Below are 12,654 nucleotides of genomic sequence, written 5' to 3' on the forward strand. Positions count from 1 at the left end.
GACGCGAGTCTCTGTATGGAGGAACCGAATGACCTTCCTCATCTAGCCAGATCGTTTGACCTTGTGGGGAAAAAAAGGCCACTTTTTTTTTTTTAAATTGGAACACCCAGCAAACAACAAATATACAAAACAAAATATTTTTGTTGGGTAATGGCATCAAGCATCAAGGGGTGTGGATCAAAGGCGGGTAAATGGAGTTAAGATACAGACCAGCCATGATGTAATGGAATGGCAGAACAGGCTTGAGGGGCTGAATGGCCTCCTTCTGTTCCTATAAGGACCAAGGGACAGTTACACAGGACAGAAAAGACTACTAGCCTTCAGAGTCTGACAGAACAGTACTCTTGCTTTACCAACGATATCTGGGACTGCGACACATTGCTCTTCCTGTTTGGAGATCGATGAAGGCACTGGGGAAGCCAGCATCTCCGTGACAACAGGAGTCCGTGAGTGCGAGGGGAGCAGGGGGTCAGGGGTAACTGCATTTGGCATGTAGTTGTGGTAGCGAGGACAAACTTCTTCACTCAAAAGGTTGCGAGGGATGTGGATGCTCAGTCGTTGAGTATATTCAAGCCAAAGATCGAAAGATTTTTGGATATTAAGACAATCAAGGAATATGGGGACAGTGCGGGAAGGTGGAGTTGAGGTCGAAGATCAGCCATGATCTCATTGAATGATGGAGCAGGCTCGAAGGGCCGAATGGCCTACTACTGCTCATATTTCTGATGTTCTCATTGCCTACTCTCTGCAGTGCTTGTTATACTGAGTGAGTGAATCCCATAACTGGGATAATGAGGGCAATGCACTTGGCGTGGTGTACATGGATTTCCAAAAGGCGTTTGATAAAGTGCCACATAATAGGCTTGCCAGCAAAGTTGAAGCCCATGGAATAAAGGGGACAGTGGCAGAACGTATGTGGAATTGGCTCAGTGACAGGAAACAGAGAGTAGTGGTGAACGGTTGTTTTTCGGACTGGAGGAAGGTATATTGGATGGGGTGCTTGATTACAGATGACACAAAACTTGTAAGTATAGTGAACAGTGAGGAGGATAGCGATAGACTTCAAGAGGACATAGACAGGCTGGTGGAATGGGCGGACATGTGGCAAATGAAATTTAACACTCAAAAGTGCGAAGTGGTGCATTTTTATAGGAAGAAAGAGAAGAGGCGATATAAACTAAAGGGTACAATTCTAAAGGGGTTGCAGAAATAGAGACCTGGGGGTGTATGCGCACAAATCGTTGAAGGTGGCAGGGCAGATTGAGAAAGCAGTTAAAAAAGCATACAGGATCCTGAGCTTTATAAGTAGAGGCATAGAGTACAAAATCAAGCAAGTTATGAACCTTTATAAAACTATAGACTGCAATAGTGGGGGATTTCAACTACCCTAATATTAACTGGGGGTAGTGTGAATGGTACAGAGGGTGCAGAATTCCTAAAATGCATTCAGGAGAACTTCTTTAGCCAGTATGTAACATGCCCAACAAAGGAGGGGGCGTTTCTGGACTTGATTTGGGGGAATGAAGAGGGGCAGGTCGAAGGGGTATTAGTTGGAGAGCATTTTGGTGCTCGTGATATAATTCAGTAAGACTTAGGGTAGCTATGGAAAAGGACAAAGAGGGACCAGGAATAAAAGTTCTCAATTAGGGTAAAGCCAATTTTGCTGAGATGGGATGGGATTTGGTCAAAGTGAACTAGAAAAGGCTACTTGATGGTAAATCAGTGTCAGAGCAGTGGGAGGCATTCAAGGAGGAGATCCTGAGGGTACAGAGCAAGTATGTTCCTTTAAAGAAAAGGTGGGGCTAACAAATCTGGAGCCCCTTGATGTCAAGGGACATACAGGGTAAGATTAAAAAAAAGGGAAGCTTATGACAGATACTGAGAACTCAACACTGCAGAAATTCTAGAGGAGTATAAGAAGTGCAGGGGTGCAATTAAAAAAGATATCAGGAAAGCAAAGAGCGAGCATGAAAGAATGTTGGCAAGTAAAATTGGGATAAACCCAAAGATGTTTTATAAATACATTAAGAGCAAGAGGATAACTAGAGAAAGAGTGGGGCCTATTAGAGACCATAAAGGTAATCTGTGTGTGGGGGCGGAAGACGTGGGTTTGATTCTTAATGAATACTTTGCATCTGTTTTCACAAAAGAGAGGGGCGATGCAGAGTTTGCAATGAGGGAGGAGAAATGTGAAATATTAGATGAGATAAACATAGTGAGAGAGGAAGTATTAAGAGGTTTAGCAGCTTTGAAAGTGGATAAATCCCCAGGCCCGGATGAAATGTATCCCAGGCTGTTAAGAGAAGCAAAAGAAGAAACAGCAGAGGCTCTGACCATCATTTTCCAATCCTCTCTGGCTACAGGTGTGGTGCCAGAGGACTGAAGGATTGCTAATGTTGTACTTTTGTTTAAAAAAGGAGACAGTGATAGACCGAGTAATTACAGGCCAGTCAACCTGACCTGGGAGGTGAGAATATTATTGGAAAAAATCCTGAGGGACAGGATAAATCTTCATTTGGAAAGACATGGATTAATCAAGGACAGTCAGCATGGATTTGTTCAGGGAAGGTCGTGTCTGACTAACTTGATTGAATTTTTTGAAGAGGTAACCAGGAAGGTCGATGAGGGCAGTGTGTACGATGTAGTGTATTTGGATTTTAGCAAACCTTTTGATAAGGTCCCACATGGCAGACTGGTCACGAAAGTAATAGCCCATGGGATCCAAAATTGGTTCGGAGGCAGGAAGCAAAGGGTAATGGTTGATGTGTGTTTTTGTGACTGGAAGGCTGTTTCCAGTGGGGTCCCTCAGAGCTCAGTACTGGGTCCCTTGCTTTTTGTGGTATATATCAATGACTTGGACTTAAATGTTGGGGCTATGATTAAGAAGTTTTCAGATGATACTAAAATAGGCCGTGTGGTTGATAATGAAGAAAGCTGTAGACTGCAGGAAGATATCAATGTACTGGCCAGGTGGGCAGAACAGTGGCAAATGGAATTCAATCCGGAGAAGTGTGAGGTAATGCATTTGGGGAGGGCTAACAAGGAAAGGGAATACACATACACTGAGAAGTGTAGAAGAACAAAAGAACCTTGGAGTGCAGGTCCACAGATCCCTGAAGGTAGCGGGCCAAGTAGGTGCTTAAGAAGGCGTACAGAATACTTGCCTTTATTAGTCGAGGCATAGAATACAAGAGCAAGGAGGTTATGCTTGAACTGTATAAAACACCGGGTTAACTACTTGTACTGCACTGTTTTTGACAGACATGCGTCTGTAAAGCCCCGCCCTCTGTCCACCCCCCCCCCCACGGCCCCAATCATTCCCTCCACGTGGTGCCGAGAAGCAGGACCTGAGGCCCCGACTCTCTTCGCCTGCTCAGGCCCTTGCCCTCTCTGACCTCCCCCCGCCCCTGACTCTCCTCCCCCCCCCCCCCCACCGCCGCCCCTGACTCTCCCCCACTCTGAGGGCGGCGGGCATGCGGCTGAGAGGGCCCGTGGGTGGTGGCGAGCAGAGAAGCGGCGGGAGGGGGCCAAAGGGCCAGGGTGGTGGGGAGCGACACGATTGGTGTGGGGGGAGGAGCGACACGATTCACGATTGGGGGGCGGAACAACACAGGTGGGGGGGGGGGGGGGGGGGGGAGGAGCGACACGGGGGAGTAGTGGGATGGGGTGGGGGAGCGACACGGAGGGGGGGGGGGAATCGGAGGGGAGTGAGGGAAATGAGGGAAGATGGATCACGTTCTTCCAACCCCCTAGAAAGGATATCGTTGGAGTCGATGATATCCAGAAGTCACAACATTGTCACTATTCACTTCATACCCAATAAACCTGTTGCCAATCCGTACACAATGCCTGCCCCATCTATGGTGGGGTGGGGTGGCAGGGGGGGAAGTGAAGGATGAAGAATGAAGAATGCACTTGCGCTGGGTCGGCTGGGGGAGGCATGCACATGGACTTGGGTAAAGCACTTTGGCTGACCCTTGCTGTCTTATGGGGAGCTCTGTCCTCTGTCACTTCAGGAAGTCAAAGTGAGTCGAGTTACAATTTGCAGTCAGAGAGATCTTGGCATAGGCGGTTCCAGTTACACGTTCCTGTGAAACTTCAAGGTGCGGCTTATCCTCCAAGTGGACCAATGAGCATAGTGGTCATTTTTGCAGTACAAACAAGCACATCCATAAAACATTGGTTAGGCCGCAGCTGGAGTACTGCCTGCAGTTCTGGTCACCACATTACAGGAAAGATGTGATTGCACTGGAAAGGGTGCAGAGGAGATTTACAAGAAGGTTGCCTCGACTGGAGAATTTTGGCTATGAGGAAAGGTTGGAGATGCTGGGTCTGTTTTCTTTGGAACAGAGGAGGCCAAGGGGAGATCTGATTGACGTGTACAAAATTATAGACATAGACATAGAAAATAGGTGCAGGGCCATTCGGCCCTTTGAGCCTTCACCGCCATTCAATGAGTTCATGGCTGAACATGCAACTTCAGTACCCCATTCCTGCTTTCTCACCATACCCCTTGATCCCCCTAGTAGTAAGGACTACATCTAATGATGATAGATTGAGTAGACTGGATCTTTACTTGTTGGAGTTCAGAAGGATGAAGGGTGATGGGTGATCTTATAGAAACATTTAAAATAATGAAAGGGATAGACAAGATAGAGGCAGAGAGGTTGTTTCCACTGGTCGGGGAGACTAGAACTAGGGGGCACAGCCTCAAAATACGGGGGAGCCAATTTAAAACCGAGTTGAGAAGGAATTTCTTCTCCCAGAGGGTTGTGAATCTGTGGAATTCTCTGCCCAAGGAAGCAGTTGAGGCTAGCTCATTGAATGTATTCAAGTCACAGATAGATAGATTTTTAACCAATAAGGGAATTAAGGGTTACAGGGAGCGGGCGGGTAAGTGGAACGGAGTCCACGGCCAGATCAGCCATGATCTTGTTGAATGGCGGAGCAGGCTAGAGGGGCTAGATGGCCTACTCCTCTTCCTAATTCTTATGTTCTTATTAATGTTAGGGAAGTCCAGAACCAGGGGTCACAGTCTAAGGATAAGCGGTAAGCCATTTAGGACCGAGACGAGGAGAAACTTCTTCACCCAGAGAGTGGTGAACCTGTGGAATTCTCTACCACAGAAAGTTGTTGAGGCCAATTCACTAAATATATTCAAAAAGGAGTTAGATGTAGTCCTTACTACTAGGGCGATCAAGGGGTATGGCGAGAAAGCAGGAATGGGGTACTGAAGTTGCATGTTTAGCCATGAACTCATTGAATGGCGGTGCAGTCTCGAAGGGCCGAATGGCCTACTCCTGCACCTATTTTCTATGTTTCTAACTCCTTTTTGAATATATTTAGTGAATTGGCCTCAACAACTTTCTGTGGTAGAGAATTCCACAGGTTCACCACTCTCTGGGTGAAGAAGTTTCTCCTCATCTTGGTCCTAAATAGCTTACCCCTTATCCTTAGACTGTGACCCCTGGTTCTGGACTTCCCCAACATTGGGAACATTCTTCCTGCACCTAACCTGTCAAAACCCGTCAGAATTTTAAACGTTTCTATGAGATCCCCTCATTCTTCTGAACTCCAGAGAATATAAGCCCAGTTGATCCAGTCTTTTTGTACTGCAAAAATGATCATTATGAGGGGCCTGGATAGGAAAGACCCGTTTCCCTTGGCAGAGGAGACAACAACCAGTGGGAATTTTAAAGTAATCGGGGGGAGGTTAGAGGAGATATGAGGGGAAATGTCTTCACCCAGAGGGTGGTGGGGGTCTGGAACTCACTGCCTGAAAGGGTGATAGAGGCAGAAACCCTCACCACATTTAAAAGATACTTGTGTGGTTGGTAGAAGGATTAGAGGAGAGTTGAGGAGAAGTTTTTTCACCCGGGGGTGGTGGGGGTCTGGAGCTCACTGCCTGACAGGGTGGTGGAGGCAGAAACCCTCATTGTATTTTAAAAAATTACTTGGATGTGCTTACAGGGCTACAGACCAGAACTGGAAAGTTGGATAGCTCTTTTTTGACCAGCACAGACAGGATGGGCTGAATAGCCTCCTTCTGTGCCATAAATGTCTATGATTCTATGATTAAATGAGATTTAAAATTATTCTTGCTCAGAGAGTTGTTAATCTGTGGAATTCTCGACTGCAGAGAGCTGTTGATGCCAGTTTGTTAGATATATTCAAAAGGGAGTTAGATGTGGCCCTTACGGCTAAAGGGATCAAGGGGTATGGAGAGAAAGCAGGAAAGGGGTACTGAGGGAATGATCAGCCATGATCTTATTGAATGGTGATGCAGGCTCGGGAAGGGCCAAATGGCCTACTCCTGTATGGTTGAATTTGTAATACAGATTGAGGATGAGGAAGTAGTGTCTCAAACGAGCGTACTATGCTTAAACAAAGGGGACTACAGTGGGATGAGGGCAGAGTTGGCTAAAGTAGACTGGAAACACAGACTAAACGGTGGCACAATTGAGGAACAGTGGAGGACTTTTAAGGAGCTCTTTCATAGCGCTCAACAAAAATATATTCCAGTGAAAAAGAAGGGCGGTAAGAGAAGGGATAACCAGCCGTGGATAACCAAGGAAATAAAGGAGAGTATCAAATTAAAAACCAATGTGTATAAGGTGGCCAAGGTTAGTGGGAAAATAGAAGATTGGGAAAATTTTAAACGACAGCAAAGAATGACTAAGGAAGCGATAAAGAAAGGAAAGATAGATTACGAAGGTAAACTTGCGCAAAACATAAAAACATATAGTAAAAGCTTTTACAGATATATAAAATGGAAAAGAGTGACTAAAGTAAATGTTGGTCCCTTAGAAGATGAGAAGGGAGATTTAATAATGGGAAATGTGGAAATGGCTGAGATCTTAAACAATTATTTTGCTTTGGTCTTCACAGTGGAAGACACAAAAACCATGCCAAAAATTGCTGGTCACAGGAATGTGGGAAGGGAGGACCTTGAGACAATCACTATCACTTGGGGGGTAGTGCTGGACAGGCTAATGGGACTCAAGGTAGACAAGTCCCCCTGGTCCTGATGAAATACATCCCAGGGTATTAAAAGAATTGGCGGAAGTTATAGCAGATGCATTCGTTATAATCTACCAAAAGTCTCTGGACTCTGGGGAGGTACCAGCGGATTGGAAAACGGCTAATGTAACGCCTCTGTTTAAAAAAAGGGGGCAGACAAAAGGCAAGTAACTATAGGCCGGTTAGTTTAACATCTGTAGTGGGGAAAATGCTTGAAACTATCATGAAGGAAGAAACAGCGGGACATCTATATATGAATAGTGCAATCAAGCAGACGCAGCATGGATTCATGAAGGGGAAATCATGTTTAACTAATTTACTGGAATTCTTGGAGGATATAACAAGCATGGTGGATAGAGGTGTACCGATGGATGTGGTGTATTTAGATTTTCAAAAGGCATTCGATAAGGTGCCACACAAAAGGTTACCGCAGAAGATAAGGGTACACGGAGTCAGAGGAAATGTATTAGCATGGATAGAGAATTGGCTGGCGAACAGAAAGCAGAGAATCGGGATAAATGGGTCCTTTTCGGGTTGGAAATTGGTGGTTAGTGGTGTGCCATAGGGATCGGTGCTGGGACCACAACTGTTTACAATATACACAGATGACCTGGAAGAGGGGACAGAGTGTAGTGTAACAAAATTTGCAGATGACACAAAGATTAGTGGGAAAGCGGGTTGTGTAGAGGACACAGAACAGCTGTAAAGAGATTTAGATAGGTTAAGCGAATGGGCTAAGGTTTGGCAGATGGAATACAACGTCGGAAGGTGTGAGGTCATCCACCTTGGGGAAAAAAAAACAGTAAAAGGGAATATTATTTCAATGGGGAGAAATTACAACATGCTGCAGTGCAGAGGGATCTGGGGGTCCTTGTGCATGAAACTCTTTTGAGTTTATCTGTAAAATAAAAAAAAAACATTAAACCGTGCCACCCGCCCTGGATGACACAGCAGACATTTACAAGGCCCTTTTTTTTTCCTTTTTTGTGTTTTTCTTTTTTTTGGGGCGCTAAAATCTCATTTTTCCAAGTGCCCCCTATAAAAGGGGAGGGGGACACTAAAAGCACCGGCAATTGAAACAAATTAAACTTTAAAACGTAAAATCAAATTAAAATTTGGTTGCCGGGCGTGATGATGCACTCCAGTCCCTCCGGTGCCCACCTCTCGCGGAAGGCCGCGAGCGTACCGGTGGACACCGCGTGCTCCATCTCCAAGGACACCCTGGACCGGATGTCAGAGCGGAAGAGAGGCAGGCAGTCAGGTTGAACGACCCCCTCGACCGCCCGCTGCCTGGACCGGCTGATGGCACCCTTGGCCGTGCCCAGGAGCAGTCCTACGAGGAGGCCTTCGGACCTACCCGCTCCCCTCCGCACAGGGTGCCCAAAGATCAGGAGAGTGGGACTGAAGTGCAGCCAGAATTTCAGGAGCAGCCCCTTCAAATAATAAAACAGGGGCTGCAACCTTGCGCATTCCATAAAAACATGGAACACGGACTCTTCCAGACCGCAGAAATTGCAGGCGGCCTGGGAGTCCGTGAACCGGCTTAAAAATTTGTTGCACGGCACTGCTCCGTGCACCACCCTCCAGGCCAAGTCCCCGATGAATAGTGGGAGGACCCCTGCGTAGAGTGCCCTCCATCGGGGACCCCCGCCTCCTCCGGACGGCAAGATGGTACGCCATGGCGTGTCCGGACGGCCGGCGAGGATGGCAAAGTTGAGAGTGTGCAGGAGCAGCCCGTACAGGAAACCCCTCCGCGCGGAACTGAAAGGCACGGAGGGGATTTCATCGAGGCGGCTCAAGTTGTGAGGCGCCGGCCCCCGAGGGAGGTTCCGGGGTTTGGCGCCGATGAGGAATTCCGTCCGGACGGGGGTCAGTTCGGACGGGATCTCCCCACGTGCTTGAGCCTCCTCGATGCACCTAACGGGGTCAGGGCCCAGAGCTGTTTTTAGCGACTCGATGGCATCGGCCGCGTGGCGGACGTTGGCAGAATTTAGGCGCCGCGCCAGCGTGTCTGGCGCCATCCAGCCCGCTCCTCCGCCATCGAGCAGGTCCCTGACCCTGGTCACCTCACCAGCCACAGCCCTCTCTTCCGACTGCCACATAAAACCTCGGTCGTGGAGGTACGGATTCCCGAGCAGCGGCTCCTGCAGGACGGCCGCCACTCCAGCCGGCGGAGAGCTGCGCTTGGTGGAGACTTTGTTCCAGACCCTGATGAGTTCCTTGTAAAAGACAGGCAGCTCCCGGAGGGCGGTCCTGACACCCCCCAAGTTCACAAACAGGAGCTGCGTGTCGTAATTGAGTGCTTGTGCATGAAACTCTTTTAGAGTCTACCTACAAAACATAAAACATTAAATCGTGCCACCCGACCTGGGTGACACACCAGACATTTACAAGGCCCTTTTTTCCCTTTTTTTTTTTTTTGAGTTTTTCTTTTTTTTTGTGGGCACTAAAATCACAATTTTCCAGTGCCCCCTATAAAAGTGAAGGGGACACTAAAAGCACCGGCATATAAAACAAATTAAACTTTAAAACGTAAAATCAAATTAAAATTTGGTTGCCGGGAGTGATGATGCACTCCAGTCCCTCCGGTGCCCACCTCTCGCGGAAGGCCGCGAGCGTACCGGTGGACACCGTGTGCTCCATCTCCAAGGACACCCTGGACCGGATGTAAGAGCGGAAGAGAGGCAGGCAGTCAGGTTGAACGACCCCCTCGACCGCCCGCTGCCTGGACCGGCTGATGGCACCCTTGGCCGTGCCCAGGAGCAGTCCTACGAGGAGGCCTTCGGACCTATCCGCTCCCCTCCGCACAGGGTGCCCAAAGATCAGGAGAGTGGGACTGAAGTGCAGCCAGAATTTCAGGAGCAGCCCCTTCAAATAATGGAACAGGGGCTGCAACCTCGTGCACTCAATAAAAACATGGAACACGGACTCCTCCAGACCGCAGAAATTGCAGGCGGCCTGGGAGTCCGTGAACCGGCTTAAAAATTTGTTGCACGGCACTGCTCCGTGCACCACCCTCCAGGCCAAGTCCCCGACGAATAGTGGGAGGACCCCTGCGTAGAGTGCCCTCCATCGGGGACCCCCGCCTCCTCCGGACGGCAAGATGGTACGCCATGGCGTGTCCGGACGGCAGGCGAGGATGGCAAAGTTGAGAGTGTGCAGGAGCAGCCCGTACAAGAAACCCCTCCGCGCGGAACTGAAAGGCACAGAGGGGATTTCCCCGAGGCGGCTCAAGTTGTGAGGCGCCGGCCCCCGAGGGAGGTTCCGGGGTTTGGCGCCGATGAGGAATTCCGTCCGGACGGGGGTCAGTTTGGACGGGATCTCCCCACGTGCTTGAGCCTCCTCGATGCACCTAACGGAGTCAGGGCCCAGAGCTGTTTTTAGCGACTCGATGGCATCGGCCGCGTGGCGGACGTTGGCAGAATTTAGGCGCCGCGCCAGCGTGTCTGGCGCCATCCAGCCCGCTCCTCCGCCATCGAGCAGGTCCCTGACCCTGGTCACCTCACCAGCCACAGCCCTCTCTTCCGACCGCCACATAAAACCTCGGTCGTGGAGGTACGGATTCCCGAGCAGCGGCTCCTGCAGGACGGCCGCCACTCCAGCCGGCGGAGAGCTGCGCTTGGTGGAGACTTTGTTCCAGACCCTGATGAGTTCCCTGTAAAAGACAGGCAGCTCCCGGAGGGCGGTCCTGACACCCCCCAAGTTCACAAACAGGAGCTGCGTGTCGTAATTGAGTCCTTGTGCATGAAACTCTTTTAGAGTCTACCTACAAAACATAAAACATTAAACCGTGCCACCCGACCTGGGTGACACACCAGACATTTACAAGGCCCTTTTTTTCCTTTTTTTTTTGGGCACTAAAATCACAATTTTCCCAATGCCCCCTATAAAAGGGAAGGGGACACTAAAAGCACCGGCAATTAAAACAAATTAAAACCAAAAAGTTAGTTTGCAGGTAATCAGGAAGGCGAATGGAATGTTGGCCTTCATTGCGAGAGGGATGGAGTACAAAAGCAGGGAGGTCCTGCTGCAACTGTATAGGGTATTGGTGAGGCCGCACCTGGAGTACTGCGTGCAGTTTTGGTCACCTTACTTAAGGAAGGATATACTGGCTTTGGAGCGGGTACAGAGACGATTCACTAGGCTGATTCCGGAGATGAGGGGGTTACCTTATGATGATAGATTGAGTAGACTGGGTCTTTACTCGTTGGAGTTCAGAAGGATGAGGGGTGATCTTATAGAAACATTTAAAATTATGAAAGGGATAGACAAGATAGAGGCAGAGAGGTTGTTTCCACTGGTCGGGGAGACTAGAACTAGGGGGCACAGCCTTAAAATACAGGGGAGCCAATTTAAAACCGAGTTGAGAAGGAATTTCTTCTCCCAGAGGGTTGTGAATCTGTGGAATTCTCTGCCCAAGGAAGCAGTTGAGGCTAGCTCATTGAATGTATTCAAGTCACAGATAGATAGATTTTTAACCAATAAGGGAATTAAGGGTTACGGGGAGCGGGCGGGTAAGTGGAGCTGAGTCCACGGCCAGATCAGCCATGATCTTGTTGAATGGCGGAGCAGGCTCGAGGGGCTCGATGGCCTACTCCTGTTCCTAATTCTTATGTTCCTGCACCTATGTTTTCTATCTCTGGGCAACCATTGCTGAGGAGGGAGGCTGGGATCCCAATAACAAATTCGCAAAATATAAAAACATGCGCTGGGAGTCGGAAAGAAAAGAAAAGGAGGCTTTAAATAGGCAGCAGGCCGTCAGCATGGAGAAAAAGACCCCAAAAATAACACTTTAAATGCAAGTCCTGGGTGAGGGGAGCGGTTGTCATGGGAACCCGAGCCCCGCGCAACCGTTGCTAGGGGGGGCCCGTCAATCCGGGGGCCCTCGTGAGCCGAGGAGCCGCGCGTAGCCCGGGGGCTCCCGCAACAAGCACTCTCGCCGCCAGGGAACACACCAAAGCCTCCGAACTAAAGCCCGGGGCCTCCCGCCGCCAGGGAACACACACAGCCTCCGAACTAAAGCCCGGGGCCTCCCGCCGCCAGGGAACACACACAGCCTCCGAACTAAAGCCCGGGGCCTCCCGCCAGGGAACACACACAGCCTCCAAACTAAAGCCCAGGGCCTCCCGCCAGGGAACACACACAGCCTCCGAACTAAAGCCCGGGGCCTCCCGCCGCCAGGGAACACACACAGCCTCCGAACTAAAGCCCGGGGCCTCCCGCCGCCAGGGAACACACACAGCCTCCGAACTAAAGCCCGGAGCCCCGCCGCCAGGGAACACACACAGCCTCCGAACTAAAGCCCGGGGCCCCCCGCCGCCCTTGACCCCGAAAATACAGACCTCAATCCGCGCCGCCCCCTCGCCGCCAGTGATTGACGTGACCGACATCCAACCATGTGGCTCCGTTTGCTTCCCTGTTAGCCAATCGGGGAGGCGAAGGGCGGGGTTTGCTCACTGTTAATGCGGAGGAGGAGAGGGGGGGAGGGAATAAAAACAAATTAGCCGCAAGACACTTGGTGTTTGTGCCGTTGATTAAATTACGGGAGGTAATGTGATTTATTTTACGCGGTTTACTTTGAACAAGGTGCACCAGTGATTGGCTAATCTCGCGCGCGAAGGGGCAGGGGGGGGG

At 49.7% G+C, this 12,654-nt stretch overlaps 1 protein-coding gene across 5 annotated transcripts in view; it reads right to left on the reverse strand.

The window, feature by feature from the left end:
- Positions 1-12,487, reverse strand: part of gstz1 (glutathione S-transferase zeta 1) — a 92,251-nt gene extending 79,764 nt beyond the window's left edge. For 2 of the 5 annotated variants that reach the window (XM_070879735.1, XM_070879733.1), the window contains exon 1: positions 12,363-12,464. In XM_070879735.1, coding sequence (XP_070735836.1) covers positions 12,363-12,410 — 48 coding nt within the window. In that variant the 5' untranslated portion in view covers positions 12,411-12,464. Of the gene's footprint in view, positions 1-12,362 lie in introns of all 5 variants that reach the window. The other 3 variants (XR_011593160.1, XM_070879729.1, XM_070879728.1) reach the window with 3 other exon arrangements.
- Positions 12,488-12,654: the final 167 nt, after the last annotated feature.

The sequence above is a fragment of the Pristiophorus japonicus genome, chromosome 4 (genome assembly GCF_044704955.1).
Source record: "Pristiophorus japonicus isolate sPriJap1 chromosome 4, sPriJap1.hap1, whole genome shotgun sequence".
Taxonomy (NCBI): Eukaryota; Metazoa; Chordata; class Chondrichthyes; family Pristiophoridae; genus Pristiophorus; species Pristiophorus japonicus.